At 21.6% G+C, this 20,180-nt stretch overlaps 6 protein-coding genes across 6 annotated transcripts; 2 read left to right on the top strand and 4 right to left on the bottom strand. All coding sequences in view use genetic code 6, as the record gives it.

Annotated features, from left to right (window-relative positions):
* Nucleotides 1-1,194: 1,194 nt before the first annotated feature.
* On the top strand, nt 1,195-7,720 carry TTHERM_00713450 (hypothetical protein; the record flags this gene model as incomplete). Its single annotated transcript, XM_001025896.2, has 15 exons — nt 1,195-2,043; nt 2,725-2,905; nt 2,963-3,177; nt 3,227-3,400; nt 3,471-4,070; nt 4,235-6,189; nt 6,381-6,455; nt 6,511-6,606; nt 6,670-6,759; nt 6,821-6,913; nt 6,964-7,053; nt 7,187-7,276; nt 7,325-7,426; nt 7,484-7,573; nt 7,630-7,720. 15 exons carry the CDS (start codon nt 1,195-1,197, stop codon nt 7,718-7,720), a joined length of 4,791 nt encoding a protein of 1,596 aa, XP_001025896.2.
* Nucleotides 7,721-9,541: 1,821 nt separating this feature from the next.
* TTHERM_000713449 (hypothetical protein) lies at nt 9,542-9,994 on the bottom strand (the record flags this gene model as incomplete). The annotated part of the gene is made up of 1 exon (XM_012800533.1): nt 9,542-9,994. The coding sequence occupies one exon, from the start codon at nt 9,992-9,994 to the stop codon at nt 9,542-9,544; it is 453 nt and encodes a 150-aa protein (XP_012655987.1).
* A 909-nt stretch (nt 9,995-10,903) lies between these two features.
* TTHERM_00713430 (hypothetical protein) lies at nt 10,904-11,290 on the top strand (the record flags this gene model as incomplete). The annotated part of the gene is made up of 1 exon (XM_001025894.1): nt 10,904-11,290. The coding sequence occupies one exon, from the start codon at nt 10,904-10,906 to the stop codon at nt 11,288-11,290; it is 387 nt and encodes a 128-aa protein (XP_001025894.1).
* Nucleotides 11,291-12,171: 881 nt separating this feature from the next.
* Nucleotides 12,172-14,354, bottom strand: TTHERM_00713420 (sulfite exporter TauE/SafE; the record flags this gene model as incomplete). Its single annotated transcript, XM_001025893.2, has 3 exons — nt 12,172-12,539; nt 13,149-14,018; nt 14,075-14,354. The coding sequence occupies 3 exons, from the start codon at nt 14,352-14,354 to the stop codon at nt 12,172-12,174; spliced, it is 1,518 nt and encodes a 505-aa protein (XP_001025893.2).
* A 481-nt stretch (nt 14,355-14,835) lies between these two features.
* Nucleotides 14,836-15,177, bottom strand: TTHERM_00713410 (hypothetical protein; the record flags this gene model as incomplete). Its single annotated transcript, XM_001025892.1, has 1 exon — nt 14,836-15,177. One exon carries the CDS (start codon nt 15,175-15,177, stop codon nt 14,836-14,838), a length of 342 nt encoding a protein of 113 aa, XP_001025892.1.
* Nucleotides 15,178-16,969: 1,792 nt separating this feature from the next.
* On the bottom strand, nt 16,970-18,482 carry TTHERM_00713400 (transmembrane protein, putative; the record flags this gene model as incomplete). Its single annotated transcript, XM_001025891.2, has 2 exons — nt 16,970-17,808; nt 18,233-18,482. The coding sequence occupies 2 exons, from the start codon at nt 18,480-18,482 to the stop codon at nt 16,970-16,972; spliced, it is 1,089 nt and encodes a 362-aa protein (XP_001025891.2).
* Between the last annotated feature and the right edge of the window lie 1,698 nt (nt 18,483-20,180).

The raw sequence follows: 20,180 nt of genomic DNA, 5'->3' as shown, positions 1-20,180 counted from the left end.
GTAAAACTTATTTTACTTATTGGCATGTATTATTTGTAATTCAAATAAATTTAATTATTGCACTTACTTATTAATAAATTTTAGATTTGAACATTTTGATGATTTATTTTCAGAACTTTACTTAATTAATATTTTTATGTTTAGAATGTATTACTGTAAGTTTTTTATGTAATCAGATTATCTTATATATGAACAAATATGATACTAAACTAATAAAAATAAGTAATATGAGTTAAAATATCCTTTTGATAGTATTTGATACTATTTGTTATATTGATAACTCCATACATTAATATAATATTGAAATAAATTTGAGTGATCACCAATGTTGTGATTATACTTTATAATTTATAGATTTAATAAATTTTGCTTGATTAAAATTTATTACTGTAAGCTATTTATGTAAACAGGTTATCTTTTGTAAAAACAAATATTAAATAAAATTAATAAATGATCGTAATATTAATTAAAATAATTTTGATAATATATATTCGATTGATTATTTGTATCTATGTAGTACATTTAATTACTCATTTTATTCTCTTCGATATATATTATTTATATTTCTAAATTAAATTATTCTACTTAATCATTAATAAATTACAATTTTAAAATTTACAAGACAAATATTGTAATTAAAAAATCTAAAATTATAATTAAAAATAATTGAATACACCTCAAATAAAAATAAATCTTTTTTTTATTTATTTATATTTACTTATTATAAAGAAGGAATAGACAGCTCATTCTATAACTGGTCAGCTGGTTTTATAAATACTTAATTAATTTTACTTTTTTATTAGGTTAAACAATATATAATTGAATTATGAATAATTTTTATAGTTTGTTATCCTTTTTTTTTAAATTTTAAATATTTTTGATATTTTTCATAGTACAAATCATTTTTAAAATGACCTTATGCTAAATTATTTATTAGTAGATTAAATAATATCATGTTTTTTTTTTATGCTATTAAAAGATTTTCTTTGATAATCTATTTTTGTTTCCATTTGAATAATCTAGGAAATCAAAATAAATTAAATGTTAAGCAAATACTACTAGAAATAAATAAATTATTCAATCAATTTCTTATCAGTATAAACAAATATTGAAATATCAATTAATTTGTAATTTAATTAAAAGCTTATAAAATAAATTGATTGCTTTTAAGGTAGCCAAATATAAAGCCTAATTATGAAAGAACAGGAAAAGGAAGATCTTGGTTAAGAAACAATCCCATCTTAAACAAGTAAAGCAGAGGGGAAAAGCAATAAAAAAGCTGATGAAAACGATCCATGGAATTAGCTTTTAGAAAGTGAAGAACCTGATAAAGCAAAATAATAGAATTCAATGACTTTAGAATCTATTTTGGATATTAGTAATATATTAGCTCCGAATGAAAATTAAAGTAAAGAAGACGATGAAACTTTTAAGAATGATGAATGCATAGAAAATAATTTTATTGGTGAACAATAAAACAAGCCAAAAACGAAAAATGGATCATTTGAAAATTAATTTGATCAAAAACTAGATAATGATCAAACATACAATGAAGCATCAAACTAAAATTAAGGAGAGAAAAAGTAACAATACTAAAACTATAAGCAATAAATAGAGAATTCTCCATTATAATTAAAGAAAAACTTATCTGGTGTATAAGGATAACCCAATATTGGCAGCTATAGTTTTATTAACTCACCTTTACCTTAATTATAATTTTCTAATAAGAGCGCTAGCTATAAAGAGCAAGGATATTTGCATATCTTAAGAAATCAAAAGGGATTCTTAAATCATGAAGGTTCTTTATAGTCTTTAGAAAATGAAAATTAGTTTGAATTATCTTTGCCAAGCACTAAGCAAAATTTAGATTAAAACGTTTACTCATTCAATATTGGTATTGAGTAGCTCACTAATTTAACTAACCAAAATTAGAGAAAGGCACTTTATGATACAATGAAAACATTCCTTGATAGCTAGTAAAAAGTGTAAATAATAAATAATTTTGAAGATATTATGTATACCTCGACAGGAATATAATTTAATGTAAGCTAAATATTTAAAGTATTTAACTCCTAATTATTGAGTCACATTTACATTTAAAAATAAATTAATTTATTTATTTCACTTTATTATGCAAATTTTACCCACAAAAAACAAATTAATAAATAAAATTTTATTTAGTAATTTACTTAATACAAATATTTTGGCTAACTTAGATTGATTGAGGATATAATTAAATGCCTACTCTTTTACTAACTAAATAACTTAATTAATCTTCATTAAATATTTTTATAAATTTATCCTTTAAATACAACAAATCACTTGTCAGTAAACCACTTAATTTCTTACTTTTCTAAAATCAAACAATTAATTTTATTAGATTATTTAAATATTTTTTAAATTAAAATCTAAAAGATGAATTTTATTTTCAGTCAAGCTAACATTTTTTTTGTTATTTGCGCTTTTAAATATAATTGTTACAGATATATTTTTGATTTGATATTTTTGAGGAAAATGTAGTAAAAGAAAAAGGTTATAGGTAAAAGCTATTAATTTTGGCTTTCTGATCGTATTTGTTAGGTTGTTAAATCGAACAGAAAATAATCAATAAATTAAAATTTTCAATTCTCACAATTTATCAAGTCTGATGAAAAATACTTTATAAAATAAGGAGGATTTATTTGAATATTCTATGCCAATTTAAGACGATTTTTTTAAAAATAGATAGCAAGTTATAGAGATGGAGAAAAAGGTATGAAAGTCATTGTTTGTCATTCCTAAGAAATGGAAAACAAAGTTAATTATATTATTGATGAGGAAAGTAGTCTTACAGAATATTGTGACTTGCAATTGTTAGAAAAAATAACATACATCATAGATTTGTAATAAAATGAAAATGAATCATGTAAATCATTTAAATTGCAAAATGGATGGAAAAAGTTAAATAATTTTTAAAAATTAGATCTAAAAAAGCTAATCATAATTGTGACAGAGAAACCTAAAACATCTTTCAAAAAATTCTTGAGATCAAAGCTCGAAAATCCTTAAAATTTCAAAGAAGAATAATTTAAAGGATGCATAAGAAAGTTGATTAAAAACGTACTATTTAGACATGATTCATGTATTGCTACTAAATGTTTATGCCCATTTAAAATTAATTGTCTTTTTGAGCATAGAGTAAGTTTTTATATTTGAGTTATGTTTTTGCTAAAGCTTTAATTTAAAGATTGTAGTTTGTGATCTTGGCGAGTCTATTGTCGAAAAAAACTTAAATTTAAGGGAAGGAGACACATTCATCTATTAAGATCAAAACTATAACGAGGCACTGTCTGTTTACATGAGTCCACAAGAGCAAGATCTAATCTAAAAAAATAGCAATTAATACTATGATCCATTCAAGGTAATTAAAAAAGAATAAATATTTCTACTTAAATTTTTATGAATAAAAAATATTTATAAAATCAAAATAGAGTGAAATATATTCATTGGGAAAGATCATTTTGGAAATATGTTTAATTAAATACTAAAAATATCTGAGGAAAAAATATGATAACATATTGCAAGATTTATGTGAGTAATAAAACACTAAAAAAACAACAAAGGAATGGATTCATTCAGTTTTATTGGATAATGATTTATCGTACAAAATAGCGGGAGAACTGAATGATGTAGTTAATGAAATAATAATTGGAAAAGCAAACACTCAATATTACTTTAAGAAAGGAATGCTGAGAAAGCTAAGGATGTCAAATATATTACAATCTATGTTGGAACCCTAAGAAGAAAAGAGAATTTCAAGCATAAAACTAGCTCTTCTAACACAATCTGAAAAATTGTTAATTAGAAATAGAATACAAGATCCATATCCGATTTTTTTCAAAGGACAAATGGCTCCTGACGGATATCAAATTACATATCCAATTAGAAAACTTATTTATGAAGGTGAGATTGATTCCAATTCAGAAGAAAAGCACAGAAAAGGTCTAATCAGAAGACAATTAGATTAAGAATAAGAATCAAGACTAATACTTGAATATGGCTAATTCCATAAAGGAAGAGTCAATGGTTAGGTAATCAATATATTTTTTTTTTTAATAAAATTAATTATCAATGCTATATTTTTTTAAAATATTAATGCCTAATTATGCAAATTATTTAAGAAATATGATTGAATATATTAAATTGAAAAATAAAATCTAATTTAACTGATAATAAATTTTAATATTTAAAATAGGTTAAGATGTTTATATTTTAAGAACATTGGAAATTAGAAGGACAGTGCTACAATAATAATATTCATGGAAAGAACACTATTAGTTATAAGGGATCAGAAGTATTTAAAGGCTATTTTAGCAATTTTATACTAGATGAATGGTATGATGTTGATCGTTCAGATCCAATTATTTAGAGTATCAATGCAGATAAACCTCTTTTATTTTAGCTGGATAATTATATTTAAGTCATTGTTAATAATCAAGACAACTAGATAAAGTGTTTTAATGATAAGGGATTTGATAGTCTGATTGAGTTTTCGTCTCTTTATGATAGCCAAAGTATTAATACATTTAAAAAAATAGAACTGTTCAATTGTGGTTCACCTAACAAATTAGAATAAATATTAAAGAATATTACAACTTTTACTTATTTTAAATCTGAGAATACATTTGTTAATGTAAATTTACTACTCTAATATCAGGTTAGATTGTAATAAATCGATATAAGTAATAGCTAGTATTTTACAGATGATGATGTTGTATCTCTTGTCACCAATCAAGTTTTATAATCTCAATTAAAAAAATTGTGTCTTGACTATAATAGCAAAATTACACTAAAAGGTTTGAAAGAATTATCAATTAATATTGCTAATATGCCTAAATTGCAATATCTCAGCTGTAAAAAGATATGTTAAATAAATTAAACGACTGAAAAAGTCAAATTGGATGATATTTCTAAAGTGTTCATCAGCCTTCTTACAAATGCTTTCCATTTATTCTTTGTTGTCTTAGATTACACTCCAATAAAGGATTATGTGCTAGAGAAAGTATTTGAAAATAAAAAATAAACTCAAATCAAATGGCAATATTTGAGTCTAAATGGATGTGATGGAATCACAAAAGAAGGTCTCAGAGATCTATTTTGCTGTAAGTAATTAACTGAACTAAAAAAACTTGATCTAATGTATTGTCCTAACTAAAAATTTGATTTACCTTCAAAGAACCTCAAAATATGTCCTCAAATACTAAATATTGCATACTCCAGTAATGCCACAGGAAACTAACTTGAGAAATTCATTTCAAGAAATCAAATTGTTGCTTCAACTCTTTAATAAATTTCCATGGATGCCCATGTTTTAGACTAGAAATCAAAAGACAGCTTTAAAAAACTAACAAATCCTCCTATTATTATTCTTTGTATTAAAGAAGTCACCAAAATTCATAATGTAGAAATTTGTTTGGACTTGCTCTCATAAATTAAAAACTCTTCTTTGTACTTCACAAGTAACAAACCAATCCAATAAAATGAAGTAAATCTAGTTTATTCTTCCAGCTCTAAATCTCAATACGCTAAAAAAATCAAATTTAATGTTTGGAAAGATGGTGAATTTATATCAGTATTAGATTCTTCATCTCCTTCCAGCTCTAAAGTACCATCAAATTAAGAACTTGTGGAAGATTTAAATGAAGATGATACCGAATAAAACCCTTTACTTAAAAAAAATAAAAAATAAGAATATAAAAAAGAAGCTACTAAGTTGCTTGGATTTTTCAATTATAAACAAGATGAGACCAAATACACAGTTAGAATCATGACAAGAATATTTAAGAATGCAAATCTTTTAAGATTATCTCATCTAGATCTATCAAACATCTGTTTAGATTTAAAGTCATTGCTAATGCTAACACAAAATTCTTATGTCAAAAATATTATAACACTTGATCTCTCTTCTTAGCATATTACTGATTAAATCATATAAGACTTTACTCTCTCCCCACACTTTACGAGCTTGCAGACATTCATATTAAAGAAAAACAATATCACTATCAAATCTATAAATCTACTCGTATAATCTGAAAATCTTAAACTAAAGCGCATTATCACAGACAAGCAATCTCTTTCTGAAGACGACCTCTTTAGAATTTAAAACGAAGATCTCTCTATATTGAAAATGAAAATATTTGGTTTCTTCAAGTAACTATTCATTTTTTTTATTAAATAGTTTTTTTAATAATTACCACAAAATTTGATAAAATACTCAAAATTTTTCACAAAATTTTTGAATTTAATTTATTTAAAATGATATTTTTTTAAAATATAAAAATTTAATAATTTTTTTTTGAAAAATAAAATTTTTACAGTAATTAATTTATTAAAAATAATAGAAACATTGAATCTAATTACTCATCACCAGCATAAATAAGAGATATTTCAAACAAAATTAATATTTGCTAAATACAGTAAAGCCATTTATTTATTTTATCTTAGTAAATCAACTAAAATAATGAAATTTAGAATATTCAATAACAACGGAGACAAATATCTTTATGTAATTGAAGGTGTTAAAAGAGACACAAAATTAAATATTTACACACTAAAGAAATAAGACAAGTAAATACAAAATAATTAATTAAGCACACAAATTAATCACTTTATTTTATGTTTTTTAAAAAGCTCTTTTTCAGAGAGTTTGTGCATATCTTATTGCTCTAGAGTTTTTGAGTGCATGCATAAGACTACTACAAATTTAACATTAAATTTAAAGTAAGTACTTAAATTATAACCAATAAATCTTTGGAAAAATATTATTTATTTTTAATAAAAGCGAACTAAACAATAGCAATCAGCCAGCTAAACTACAATTTGTTTAAAATTTTGGATTGATCAGTTCCATAAAAAGCCTCAAATTATCATTTGTGTAAAATAATTGTTAATTTATTGAAATACCTAAAAGCCTTTTTCATTAAGAAAAACAAAGGGTATTAATGACCTGATAATACAAGCAGTACAAAGCTGCAAATCTTTTTAGTAGCTCTTTGATTTAACACTAGACTTATCGTAATATTTTCAAATAATATCTTCATTTAATTCTGATTCAAAATTTTTTTTTTAAGATATTAAAAAAAGCATGTTAAAAATTAATTTTTTTATTATTAATTTGTTTTGAAAATTTTTTTAATGTAAAATTAAGTTAAATGCAGTTAAGTCCAAGCGAATTTGAAACAATTTGTATTAACTTAAGAAATATTTAAAGACTAGAGATATTGAGTTTGCATTTAAAGTAAAATTATTTTTGGTTTTCAAATTTTTAATTTTGAAAATTTAAAAGCTAAATACAACACTTAAAGTAGCTTGATTGGAAATTCTTATCAAGTCTTGGTGAATCGACTAAACAACTACTTAACTTATAAGAAGCCAATTATTCTTTATAGTAAGCGAATTTATTCAAAATATGAATATTCAATAGATTTTTTAACAATAAATATAGGTCTTGTACTAATTTAACTGCAGAATCTATAGGAGATATGATGAAGAATATGATGTACTTAAAAATTCAAAAACTTCAATTAAATTTAAAGTAAAATATTTAAAAGCAATTTAGTAGATTAATTGATATTTTAAATCTAAATATAGATAAAATTAAATTAAATAAGAAGAATACAACCATTTAAATAATTTAAAATCTACCAATTTTATCATTTGTGATTTATACATTAATATTTGAAGGTAATTAATTAATTAATTATTAAAAAATACATTTATAAATTATTTTGAATACAAGTTTATCTATCAAATGTTTTCAATTTTTGTATATAGTCAATAATTAATTATGGTGAAATCCTTATAAAAATTTATTATTTATATAATTTTCATTTAAATAATATAAAATTAACCAATTTTATCATTTATGATTTATATATTAATATTTGACTGTAAATGTATTGATAAATAATTTTGAATTCAAGTTTATCTATCAAATGTTTTCTTTCAATTTTTGTAAATAGTAAATAATTAATTATGGTGGAATCATTTTTAAAATTTATTATTTATATAATTTTCATTTAAATAATTTAACATCTACCAATTTTATCATTTGTGATTTATACATCAATATTTGATGGCAATGAATTATTCAAAAATATATTTATCAATTATTTTGAATTCAAGTCTATCTATCAAATGTTTTCTTTCAATTTTTGTATATAGTAAATAATTAATTATGGTGAAATCCTTTTTAAAATTTATTATTTATATAATTTTCATTTAAATAATTTAAAATCTACCAATTTTATCATTTGTGATTTATACATCAATATTTGATGGCAATGAATTATTCAAAAATATATTTATCAATTATTTTGAATTCAAGTCTATCTATCAAATGTTTTCTTTCAATTTTTGTATATAGTAAATAATTAATTATGGTGAAATCCTTTTTAAAATTTATTATTTATATAATTTTCATTTAAATAATTTAAAATCTACCAATTTTATCATTTGTGATTATACATTAATATGATTTTTTATTTATTCAAGCAGAACAAGAACTTTAAATAAATTACTATTTTGTTATTGATATTGATATATAAATTTAAAATATTGTTAGATTAAATATATTGTTTTAAGATTTTCATAATATAAAATATAAAGAATCAGGAAAGAAAGATTCGCTTTTAAGTAGATTTTATTAAGTATTTAAAAAAAGATATTTGATTAATTAACATTATATTTTAGTTACGGTTTAAATTTAATCAAAGTATTCTGATATTATATAGATTAATTTAGAATAATTGGATGTTAATAATTAAATAAAAATATGCTTTTTAGAATTCACTGATTTACTCACAAAATAGATTAATTTCAAGTAAATTACTTGAATATCATTTATATTAATTTATATGACGAAAAACACTAGTTTGTTCTAATCAATAAATATAATTTATTAGTCAATCGATTCAAGTCATTTTAATTTTAGATTTTTGCTACTGGTTTTCTATGGTTAAATTAAATGTATTTACTTTCATGCATTCAATAAAACATAAAAAAGGCATAAGATAAGAAATGGTGAAATTTGAATGGTCCACAAAATAATAATCTTAATTTCTCAAAATTTCAAATATTATTTTCCAATCCTTTTATTTAAATAATTCAAACCATTTTTTAACTCACCTTTCAATTATTTAAAATATTTTTTCAGCTTTCAAAGGCACTTACTTCTCATAAAATTCTTTATCTATCTATCAATAAAACACCCATCAAAATGGATTTAAATTTTTAAAAAGTTATCAGAATTTATTTAATATTATAATAAGTTCTTTATCAATTTATTAACTATTTTTTATTTATTTTCACTACTCACATTTTATTTAATTACTTAATCTATTTTTTTTATGTCTTTTTTGTGATCAATCATATTAAGCGCCATCATCTAAAATATATTAAATTTTTTCACACCTAAGATAATCAATCCTATTGATTAATTTAATTTTGAAATAAATTTACTCACTAAAAATAATTATTTTAATCTATTTAAAATAAATTTAAGTCATAAAATAACAATAAATATTTCTATAAAATTCTATTTATGAACACTTTTTTTTTCTTTATTTTTATTTTCTTCGCCATTAGATTATTTTAATAAACAGGCTTGAATCTTAATTAAAATTGTTTGTTAATTTATTTAAGTCAAATTCAATTTTATTGCTTATTCTTTTTGAAATTATTTTATGTTTTCTTATATTTTTTATTTTTTTTATAAAATAGTTTCTATAAAAGTAAAATTTTTGTATTTTTCAAGTAGCATTTTGCTATATTATAGTTTTTTATAGCCAAATCTAGTTTATATTCTAATTAAATTATTGATCCTATTCTTGAAAACAGTATTTTTGCTTTACAGTTTATGTAAGTAAATTTAAAATGATCGTTTATTATTTATTTACAATTTAATTTTTTAAAAAAGAATATTTATTTATTTGTTTGTTTGCTTGATTTTTTTCATTTTGAATATAATCGTAAATAAACATCACCACATTTGAAATTTAAATTTAAAGAATGGAATAGAAAAAAACCCAGTAATTAATGAGTCTTAATTTGAAATGTAAATTTAATGATTTTACTAGCAATTTTTATTAAATTTGCATTTATCATGAATTCTTCATCATAAAGAAGAATTGTAATTATAATTGCGAGATTTTTTCTATTGATTAATTAGAGAAAAAAAATAATTGTATTTTTTCTATTCTTTTTTTAGAAGAAAATAATCAAAATTGAATGAAATTAATACTTAATTTCTGTGGTAATTGTTTAATTACTTTCATCAATTTTCAAAGTATCTCAAAAATTAATATTTAGTTAAAATTCACATTATTTTGTAGAGTTTTTCACATTTGTTTTTCATTTTGAAAGCAAATGGAAAATGCATAGATTCTTTAAAGAAATTTCTTTTTTGAAGAAAAAAAATGAAATAGATGAACCTCACTCATAAAATTAATTGCTTTTTGTCTATTTTTTGTCTTTTAAATTTACATTTACTTTCTAACAAATCATGAAAAAAACGAAAGAATTGGTCAAAAAGATAGTGTAATTAAATATAAAAATCATGCCCTATACCAATAAATTTTAATAGAGTTAAGTTTCTATCTATCTATTATGAAGATCCTTTAGCAATTAGATTTCTTAATAAAATTAACGAGATAGAATTAATTGATTTCAAGAAATTTATTTATTTATTTGCTTTTGGATGGAACATTTCATTAATTTTACTACTATTTTTAAATCAAAATTTATAAATTTGCATGTTCAAAGCAGCGTCATATCAACGAATTTATTAATAATAATAAATTAATCAAAAAAAAAAAATTAATTAATTCAGATAAAACAAACAAAGAAAAAACAACACATTGAAAAAATGAATTACCTTGATATTAAATTTAATGAAAGATACAATTAAATCAGCCAATTTGTCATAAGTATTAGGGAAACCATTTATGACCTTGTTGAAATCCCTCATCTTTTAGAACCTTTAACAGAAGCAAACTTCGAAAAAGATGTCAAAGTTGTGGCTTAGGCATTAGACTATATTGTACAAAATTAACCCTCTGCTTTCAGTAACCAAGCCAGATAACAATCTCAATAATATTTCTAAAATATAATTACCTTATAAGAAGAATTCTCTGCTTTAGAAGAAGCATACTATTACAATTTCTATCAAATACAAAGTTCTTCTTCTCCTAGAACCTTTAAACAGCTAATGCAAGCTAAGGACGTTCTTTAATAATACTTTTTTAGACAATGAAAATAACTAATTAAATTAAATTTACCTATCAATAAATAAATACGCAATATCAAACACCATTATTAACAAATAACTAGTCTTAACCCATTACTAAATTATAAACAAATAAATAAATAAACTAAATTACTTCTATTAAATTTATAACAAATTATATTATTCTCTCTCTACTCATCTTAACTTATTTTGTATATTCTATATTTAAACATATATATATAAATAATACACACTTACTCATTCATTCTCATTATTTGAATCTTAAATTAATATATTCCTCTTTAAAACATATGAAAAAATATTTTTATTATTTCCTTTGATTGAAATTAAATTTTTCAAATTTTAAATATTAATTATTGTAATTTCTTATTAGTTAATAAGTACTACATGGAAATGATGATAAGGAGAGCTAACTTCAATATCACATTTTAGTATCCATCTTAAAATAGCTAAATTTAAATTTATGAATATTTAAGGTATTTAAAATAAAATTAGAAGCATTTACATATCCAAATGCTAGATTTAAAATATTATTAATTTTTTCAATTAATATATTTTTAGTGAAAATTTACGAGTTCTTCGACTTAAAAGAATAATTATTAAAATTTACCATAGATTATAAATATTAAAAATCAATTTAATAATAGTATTTTTTAATTTTCTTTTAGAATTTATCTTAATAAAAATAAATAAGTAATTAATTAATTGGTTTTGAAGAAGTAATATAAACAAATATATACACAGAGCAAAAAATAAATAAATAAATTAATTAATTAAAAGGATATGCATATAATATTCAAAAACATCTGACAAATATTTTTCAAATTCTTAAGAAAAAAATATCAAAAGAAGATTCTATTTTTAGAGTTGCTTTTCTTAAATTAGTTTCAATCACAAAAAGACTAATTTTTTGTTAAGGAGTCCCAACCGTATTAAGTAGATTTTACATAAATGTAATAAGGCATTGAAATAAGATTCAAAACAGTGATAAAAAAGATAATCCAGATGATTATACTTTATAGATTGTACTTATTAACGTAATAGTAAAGAATATTACTAAATAACAACCCTCCTATCAAAGCTAAAAATGCATAAAATAGAATCATTTTATATGAAAGTATTCCTTCTGTGAGAACATAGATTATACTAGTTCCGCCTATAAATAAATACATAAAGCCGGAAGTAGAGCTACAAACTCTTGTGTGGCATCCTAAGCTAAGTAAAACTGGTAAAATAATTAGTCCTGAACCCATTCCTAAATAAAAGATAAATAATTAGTTTAAAGTTACTTTTTCAGAGTAAGTAATAGTAAATTAAAAAAATCAGCAGATATCAAATAAATTCATATTTTTTAAATAAGTTTAGTTGTTTAAATGAATATTCTCATAATTAATATAAAAAATTAAAAATATAAAGCATGTTCATTCATTATTATTCTCCAAAATTTATTTTTTATTTAATTCAAGAAAAATATTTTTACTTTTTATAAGGAATTTTATTAAATTATGATTAATTAATATGGTTTTTTTATATTTTTATTAAAATTAAATTAATAAATTTATTAAAATTAAAAATCTTTAGTTCTATTGATATTTATGTTCAAAAAACATAAAGATTAGAAGAAGATATTTTATGAAGATGAAACAAAAATATTACTTAAAAATAAAATTAACATTATTTTTTTTGTTTATTTCTTAAAAACAATTCAATAATTGGTAGATCTAAATTTAAAAATATTAGTTGCTTTGATGTTTTATTTCGTAGGATCACCAAAATATTAAGCGAATATTCTTTAGAAAGAAGTAGCAGTTTTAAGAAAATTTTTTTAAAAATTGCTATTTACAAAAATAATGATTTTATTTACCTAACATTCCTGTTATGGAACCAGCTGCAAGCCCAGATAAAGATAGGATGAAGAAGTTGTAATTAGAAAAATAAAAATCTTCTCTATCGAACTAATAATTAATTGATATTTTATATTCGTGTAAGCGCTTCTGCTAGAGATAGATAAAGAACATAAATATAATCGAAGATATTAATTGAAGAGCAGTTAGTAAGTAATATAAATTATCACATTTTTAGATTCCAAAAATACTTTGAAATCCTTTTCCTCCCTTTGAAATTCCTATGAAAGTGAAGACTAAAAAAATTAGAACCAAATAAAATAATTTATCTAAGGGCAACATTTTCTTTTCTTGCTCCAGAAATTCAGCTAGCAATTAGTTTTCTATTTTATTCTTTTATTTTTCTTTGTTAGAAACTCCTTTTGAGTCCTCTTCACTGTTTTATTCTTATGAATCTTCTGAAACAACTTAGTAATACTGGATCCCTAACTCTTTTTAACAATTTTCATCAATTTGTTCTATTTTTTTTTGGTCTACTTCACTTAAATAACTGTTTTACTTCACCAGCTATATAGTAGATTTACTTAATTTATTTTAATTTTATTCATTGTTGTCCTATATTGATGAATCTTATTCTTCCTTGTCTTCTTATTATTTCTATTAAATATCCCTTGCCTTCATAAAAAGATATACACAAACGAGGCACATAAATAGCATAAAAACTGAGGTTAAAATGATTTCTGAAATAATTACATTCATCAAGATACCTACAACTGTGCCTAGCAATACAGTTGGAACTAAAATCAGAACTAAATCAAAGTCTATGATAGGCTTATCTTTTCTTGGGTGTCTTTAAGAAATCAAAAGAATAGCATTTGACAATACTCCTCCTATTTACAAAAATGATTTAAAAAAATGGAAATTTAAAAATAATATCTTTAATTACCTAGTAATATAGGGTAAGATAAGAATGTCGCCTCCTTCACTGAAAAGTTTAAGAGGATCACTAAAATAGGAACTTTCACAATCCCACCACCAAGACCCCCAACATTAGCCAATCCAACAATAATTGATATTAAGACATAGCTTATTATTTCTACTACTCCAAAAGTCAAATCTTGATGAACACAAAGCTTGTCTTCGTTGCAAATATTTAAAAACCCACAATCACTGTTATTTTAGCAACCAATTGAGCTCTAAAAGCTAAATATATTGAGTTTATCCATTTATTTATTTATAAAAATAATGTAATTAATTAATATCCCTACTTAATTGTTTTTGTTGTTGTTAGTAATTAAAAATTAAAGATTTGATTTATTCGTTTTTACTTTACATAAATACAATGCCAACACAAAACGAAATTTGATACACACTCAATAGGTATCTGACTTATATTTTAATATTTATCATTTTATTTATGCTATTTACCATAAACATGATTTATATATATAACATTGATGCACTTATAAAAAACAACTATAGCTTTTTTTAAATTTATTTTATATAGTTTAGGCAAAAAAAATTTAATTCAAACTTTTTAATTTATAAATTGTAGGTAGGGGTAGAATAAAAGTTCTTTAAATTTAATTTTGTCATGATATAGGTAAATAGTAATACTAATTTTTTATTTTAAAAACAAAATACCTGCAATTCCTCATAATTAATGCCACTCCCCCCCTCCAAAGTTTTTGAAAAAAATGGCCCTTTTCAAAAATTTTCTAAAATGACCTTAATTAAAAAGGAATTACAATATAGTGTTGCAAAGAAGAAGGTAGATGACCACTGTTCTGATTAACATTCTATTGAATCCAATTTTACTAAACTAATTTCCTCTATTTGTTGTGAATTACATTTTACTAATTCTACAATTACTGTAACTGTTACTGCTTCTCCATATTCTTCAAATAAATTTATAACATCTTACTCTTTCACATTTAAGGGTAGATTATCAACAATAAAGATGTGTTCATTCTGTAAAATAGTAACTTCTTTGATAGTACCTCCTTTTTAAATCTTTAGGATGCAGTTGTTTCCATGTGAAATTTCCATATATTAAGTAATATGGGTTGGAGTAGAAATAAGGGTTAATTATTGGCATAATATGATAAAAATAAGGATTATATAAATATTTTACTGTTTTAATCTTGTATTATTAAATAAATTTATTTAATTCTAGTTTTTTATTGAAAAATAAAATATATAAATTACTATGGGTTGGAGTAGAAATAGGGGTTTATTATTGACATAGTATGGTAAAAATAGGGATTATATAAATATTTTACTGTTTGTTTTAATAAAATATTATTATAAAAATATATTTAACATACATAATATGATAAAAATACAGAGGGGTTATGCAATTATTTTACTAACTTTTTATAGTATTATTAAATATATTTATTATTCCTAAAGGTATATAAATAAATTGATGTTTGATGATAATTAATTATAATTTATTTGCTCTTTTTTTCCAAATTAGTTTGATATAAAAAGAATTTAATATTCTTAAAATTAATTATATTTCCATTAATTGCTACTAATTATTTTAAAAAAATGAAATAGTAGAAAAGATGTGTCAATCTAGAAGAAGTAAATATTTATTTATTTATTTTATATGAATATTCTTTAAATTTATTTTATTATTTTAACTTAATTTCCTTCACTTTGAATTTTTATTTTGATTATTTATTCACTATTTTTTTTATTTGATATTTTTATTAATTTATTTTTCCTTCTAACCAACTAATTAATTTTTTTATTTGCTCTTTAATATTTAAAAAGAATAAAATTAATTGGTGACAAAGGTGTACCAGACTTAAGTTCTGCTCAAGCAAAATGCATTAATCTCTCAAATTTGACACTTAATCTTGAGTAAAAATAATTTATTTGCTTTTGATTGCAATAATTTTAATTTAAACAAAATTATGCTTTTAATTAATTAATAAATTTATTTATTTAAATTAGCTTTTTATTTAATTTATTTTTATTTTTCATGTTTATCCTGCTACTGTTTTTTTTTTCTTTCTTTTTAATTTAATACGTTTTTTAATTTTTACTTTTACTTTTACTATTTATTTATTAATTAATTAATTTGTTATTTTTTCATATTTATTTTTTCCTTCTAACTAACTAAAAAATTAATTTTATATTTTTTCTTTAATATTAAAAAAGTGACATGTGTTTAATGAAAAAATATTGGAAATTTTTCCCAATTTTATTTGTATTTTGAGAAAGGTTTTTATAATTAATATTATTTTTTTGCAAATAAATAATTAATTTTTTAGGAGAATCAATTTTTCATAATAAAAAAATATGCATTTGATTATTTATTGATTCATTAGGAGTGATCAAGTATCTTAAAATAGCTAATATCTATCTTATAATTGAATGACTGAACAAATAAATAATTTGTATATTTCTTTTAATTAAATTTAGAAAATTCTTTAAGAAAAGTGTAAGAATTTAAAATACAGTCGATTAATTAACTTTATCATACAAAATAAATAGATTATTTTTATATAAACAAAGAGGATTAGATTAAATAAAAAATATTGTGTAGAGTAGGAATAGATAGATAGATAAATTCGTAGATTATCTATTCATTTTAATAATTAACTAAGTTTATGTACTATACTGTAAATAGTTAGTTAATTTGTGATTATTTGAGTATAATAAATAAGATTATTTTTGGAGATTTATTTTTTTAATTGTTTAGAAGTTATTTATTTATTTATTTTGTTGATAAATTAATTGTTTGTTAGATTTAATTTTGATATTCATTCATTTATTTAGTTAATTAGTTAGTTAATAAGTTAATAATTTTTCAGCCATTATTATTAAATCAGTAGAAATACGAGAATCTTATTTAGAGTTCAGTTTCAGGGATTACTCTGAGCAAGACTAAAAATCTAATAAATTTATATAGGATCTCTTTGGTAAGAAAAGAGAACAGTAAATGAGTTAGACAGAGAAGAATGGATGTGAACTGAACTCCTTACTTGTTGCCTACAACAAAACCGGAGATAAAGATAAATAAATATGCTGCGGAGATTCCTGCAAAGAAAAGAGTCCATTGCAAGAAGTTTTTATGGTTAAACATAGTAAGTTGTCTGAAGAAAAAATAATAACTAAGGATAGTAGAAACCGAGACGATAGAAGCTAGAATAAAGAGCAAAGAGAATCCAGGTTAGGCTTTATAGCATAAAAAATTAGATGCCATCAGAACTAGAGAAATTAGGGATGACATAATGCAAGAAAGTCCATAAATTCTTATAGAGGCAAGTAGCTTTTGGCAACAAATAATTGGCTTACTCTTTTCAATTACTCTGGGAGGAACTTTCTCGTTTAAATGCATTAAAGTATTCAGAATCTAATTTTTGAAAAAATTTCTATCTAAAGGATTCGAATTTTCAACTAATTGGAAGGTTTGTTCTGGAAAATTAAACTTCATCATGCTTTGGAGATTATTTTTTATTTGGAGCAGACGATAATATCCAATTTTTTCAATTTATCCATTGCAGTATATTTCTTCAATGTTTTGAGTCTTTTACACTTATTAATTGTATTGGCTTTTACTTTTTGTAGCTTACTATTACTCTAGGTCTTCATTATTGTGTGATTCGCTGCTTGTATCTTGAGATGAAAGCTAATCACTTGCCTTGTTGGTTCCACCACTTATGTCTATTAATTCATTTAATAAGTAAATGTTAATAAAATTTGATATCGACTAACATTAAAAAATTATAATTTCGCTCATTAAAATAATCAATCAATCAAAGGAACAAAAAGTAGAGATAACAATTAATTAATCAATTAATCTTTTATTAGCGGACTCTTTTTAAACTATTTTTGCCATTAGTTTTTGTTTAAAAAGGGATAAATTATATTTTTTTTTCATGCTAGATTGAATCGAGGTCATTTTTTTTGAGAAGAAACTAGGAAGAATTAAGAGAAAATAATTTCTTTTATTGAGTAAAAGCGTAGCTAATAAAAATCATTATTTTAATCCTACTCAAAAATTATTGATTGATTGACTGACTGGCTGAATAAATTATTTTATCTTTGGTAATTATTTGAATGGAAATTATGAAAATTAGTTATTTACATTGACTGTTTAGCTTTCCACATTGTATGCCTAGGTCGAAGGTATCTTCTCTGATGAAATCATGCTGAAACATCTCCTTGTGTTGGTCAAGATTTTCAGTGAGGGCACTCATTGCTATTAACACAGGAGAAGGAAACTTATTTTGGTCTTCATTGCTGTATTGGGTATCCTCGGCATTTGGAGTTTGCTTGTACTCGTACTCAGCCTAAGTTTTATTGTCCTAATTTAAAGCGGCTAACTGAGTTGACATTCTATCTTTTCAATTTTTATGATTTTTAATTTCCTACTTAATGCTTATTTTTTTTTTATGTTTGTTTGTTTATTGAAATTTGATGTTAATATTTTTTTTGATACAAATTAAAGAATTAAAAGTTCTATAATATAGATTAATAGATATTGATTAATTCAGTGATTTGTAAAGCAGCTTTTTGTATGGCTGTGAAGAAATTTTTAAAAATAAGAATGATAAAAAGATAGTAAATTAAAGTAGTAATTAAAATACAAACAAAAAATGCTTTCTTTCAAAATTTAGCAAAGGAAAAAGCAGAAATCTATCTTAAATTCTCCATATGTTTTCTAATTAAAATTACATCAACTAAAATTAATTCTCAAACTCCATGCGAAAAACAGACGATTAGTGTCTTGCTTATATTTACTTTTACTAGCTCTACTTTCGTTATTTATGTATTGTTTATTGAAATACAAACAATACTCTTTAAATAGAATTATTTTATGAGTTTGTAAATACAATGAAAAATATCTATAACCTCTTACTTTCTATAAATAAATATATCTCTTTATCTATCTATATTAATATTCCTTAAAAAATCAAAAAATTTATCTTAATTTGATACTACTTTTTATGTGTTCGTTTGATATTATTATAAATTTAATCAAAAAAAAAAAAGTAATATTAATCGTATTTATCTGCATCAAATACTTTCTCTAGCATTATTTATCTTTAATTTAATCAAATCGCAAATAAAGAAAATAATAAAAATCGTCTGTAAATTAACAATTCTAACCATTTTTTTAAATTTTTATTAATCCATTTTTCAATATATTAATTTACTTTCAAATTAAAATCTTTCTTTTTTCAAAAAAATTTCTATTTTAAAGAAATCAATTTTTACAAATCCAAAAATGAAAAAAGTAAAAATATTTGCCTAAGCTTTTGGCAACCTAAATCAATGTTTTTTTAATAGTTTCTAAAATAAAAGAAAATCTGAATGATGAATTATACTTTTACATTTATTTTAATTAAAAATTCCTATTTTTAGAAAACCTTAAAGGCAAAGAAACAAACAAATAATCTTTTATTATTTAAAAAAATTAAATTTTTAGCTTAAAAATTTTTATATTTTGTAAGTAAAATGAGCATTTTTTAATTGAATGATTTTAATAAATGAATAAATTATAATTTTTTTTTAATTTAGAAAAATAATAATTTATTATTAAATATTAAAAATGTTAAGAAAAAAGCTCTTTTAAAATTTTAAATGAAATATTATTTGTTCTGAAAAAGTAAATAGATTTTTTTTTATTAAAAAAACCAATAAAAATATATTAACTAAGATAAATCAAATATTAAAATAAATAAATAAATATGTTTTTTTTCGTTAGTAAAATAAGACTAAGCCATCAAAATAGCTGAAAGAAAAGCGGTAAGGCATGTCTTTTAAAATACTTTTGAATCAATATAAAATACATTAAAACCTATCAGTTTTTGAAATCTTTGATTTCTTTTTAGATAAATTAATTTGAGATATTCTCATCTTAAAATGATTATCAAGGTAATATTTAAAGTTTTATTTACATATCTTAAAATCATTTAAAATATCTCTTAGCAAGCATTAAGAATGGAAATCCTTTTTATAAACAATAGTTAGTTAATATTAAAAAAAATTAAATTTTAGAAAATAAATTTTCTTCGATTTAATAAATTGAT

The sequence above is a fragment of the Tetrahymena thermophila genome (assembly GCF_000189635.1).
Source record: "Tetrahymena thermophila SB210 genomic scaffold scf_8254104, whole genome shotgun sequence".
In the NCBI taxonomy this organism is placed as follows: Eukaryota; Ciliophora; class Oligohymenophorea; order Hymenostomatida; family Tetrahymenidae; genus Tetrahymena; species Tetrahymena thermophila.
This window is presented reverse-complemented; position numbering and strand designations above follow the sequence as displayed.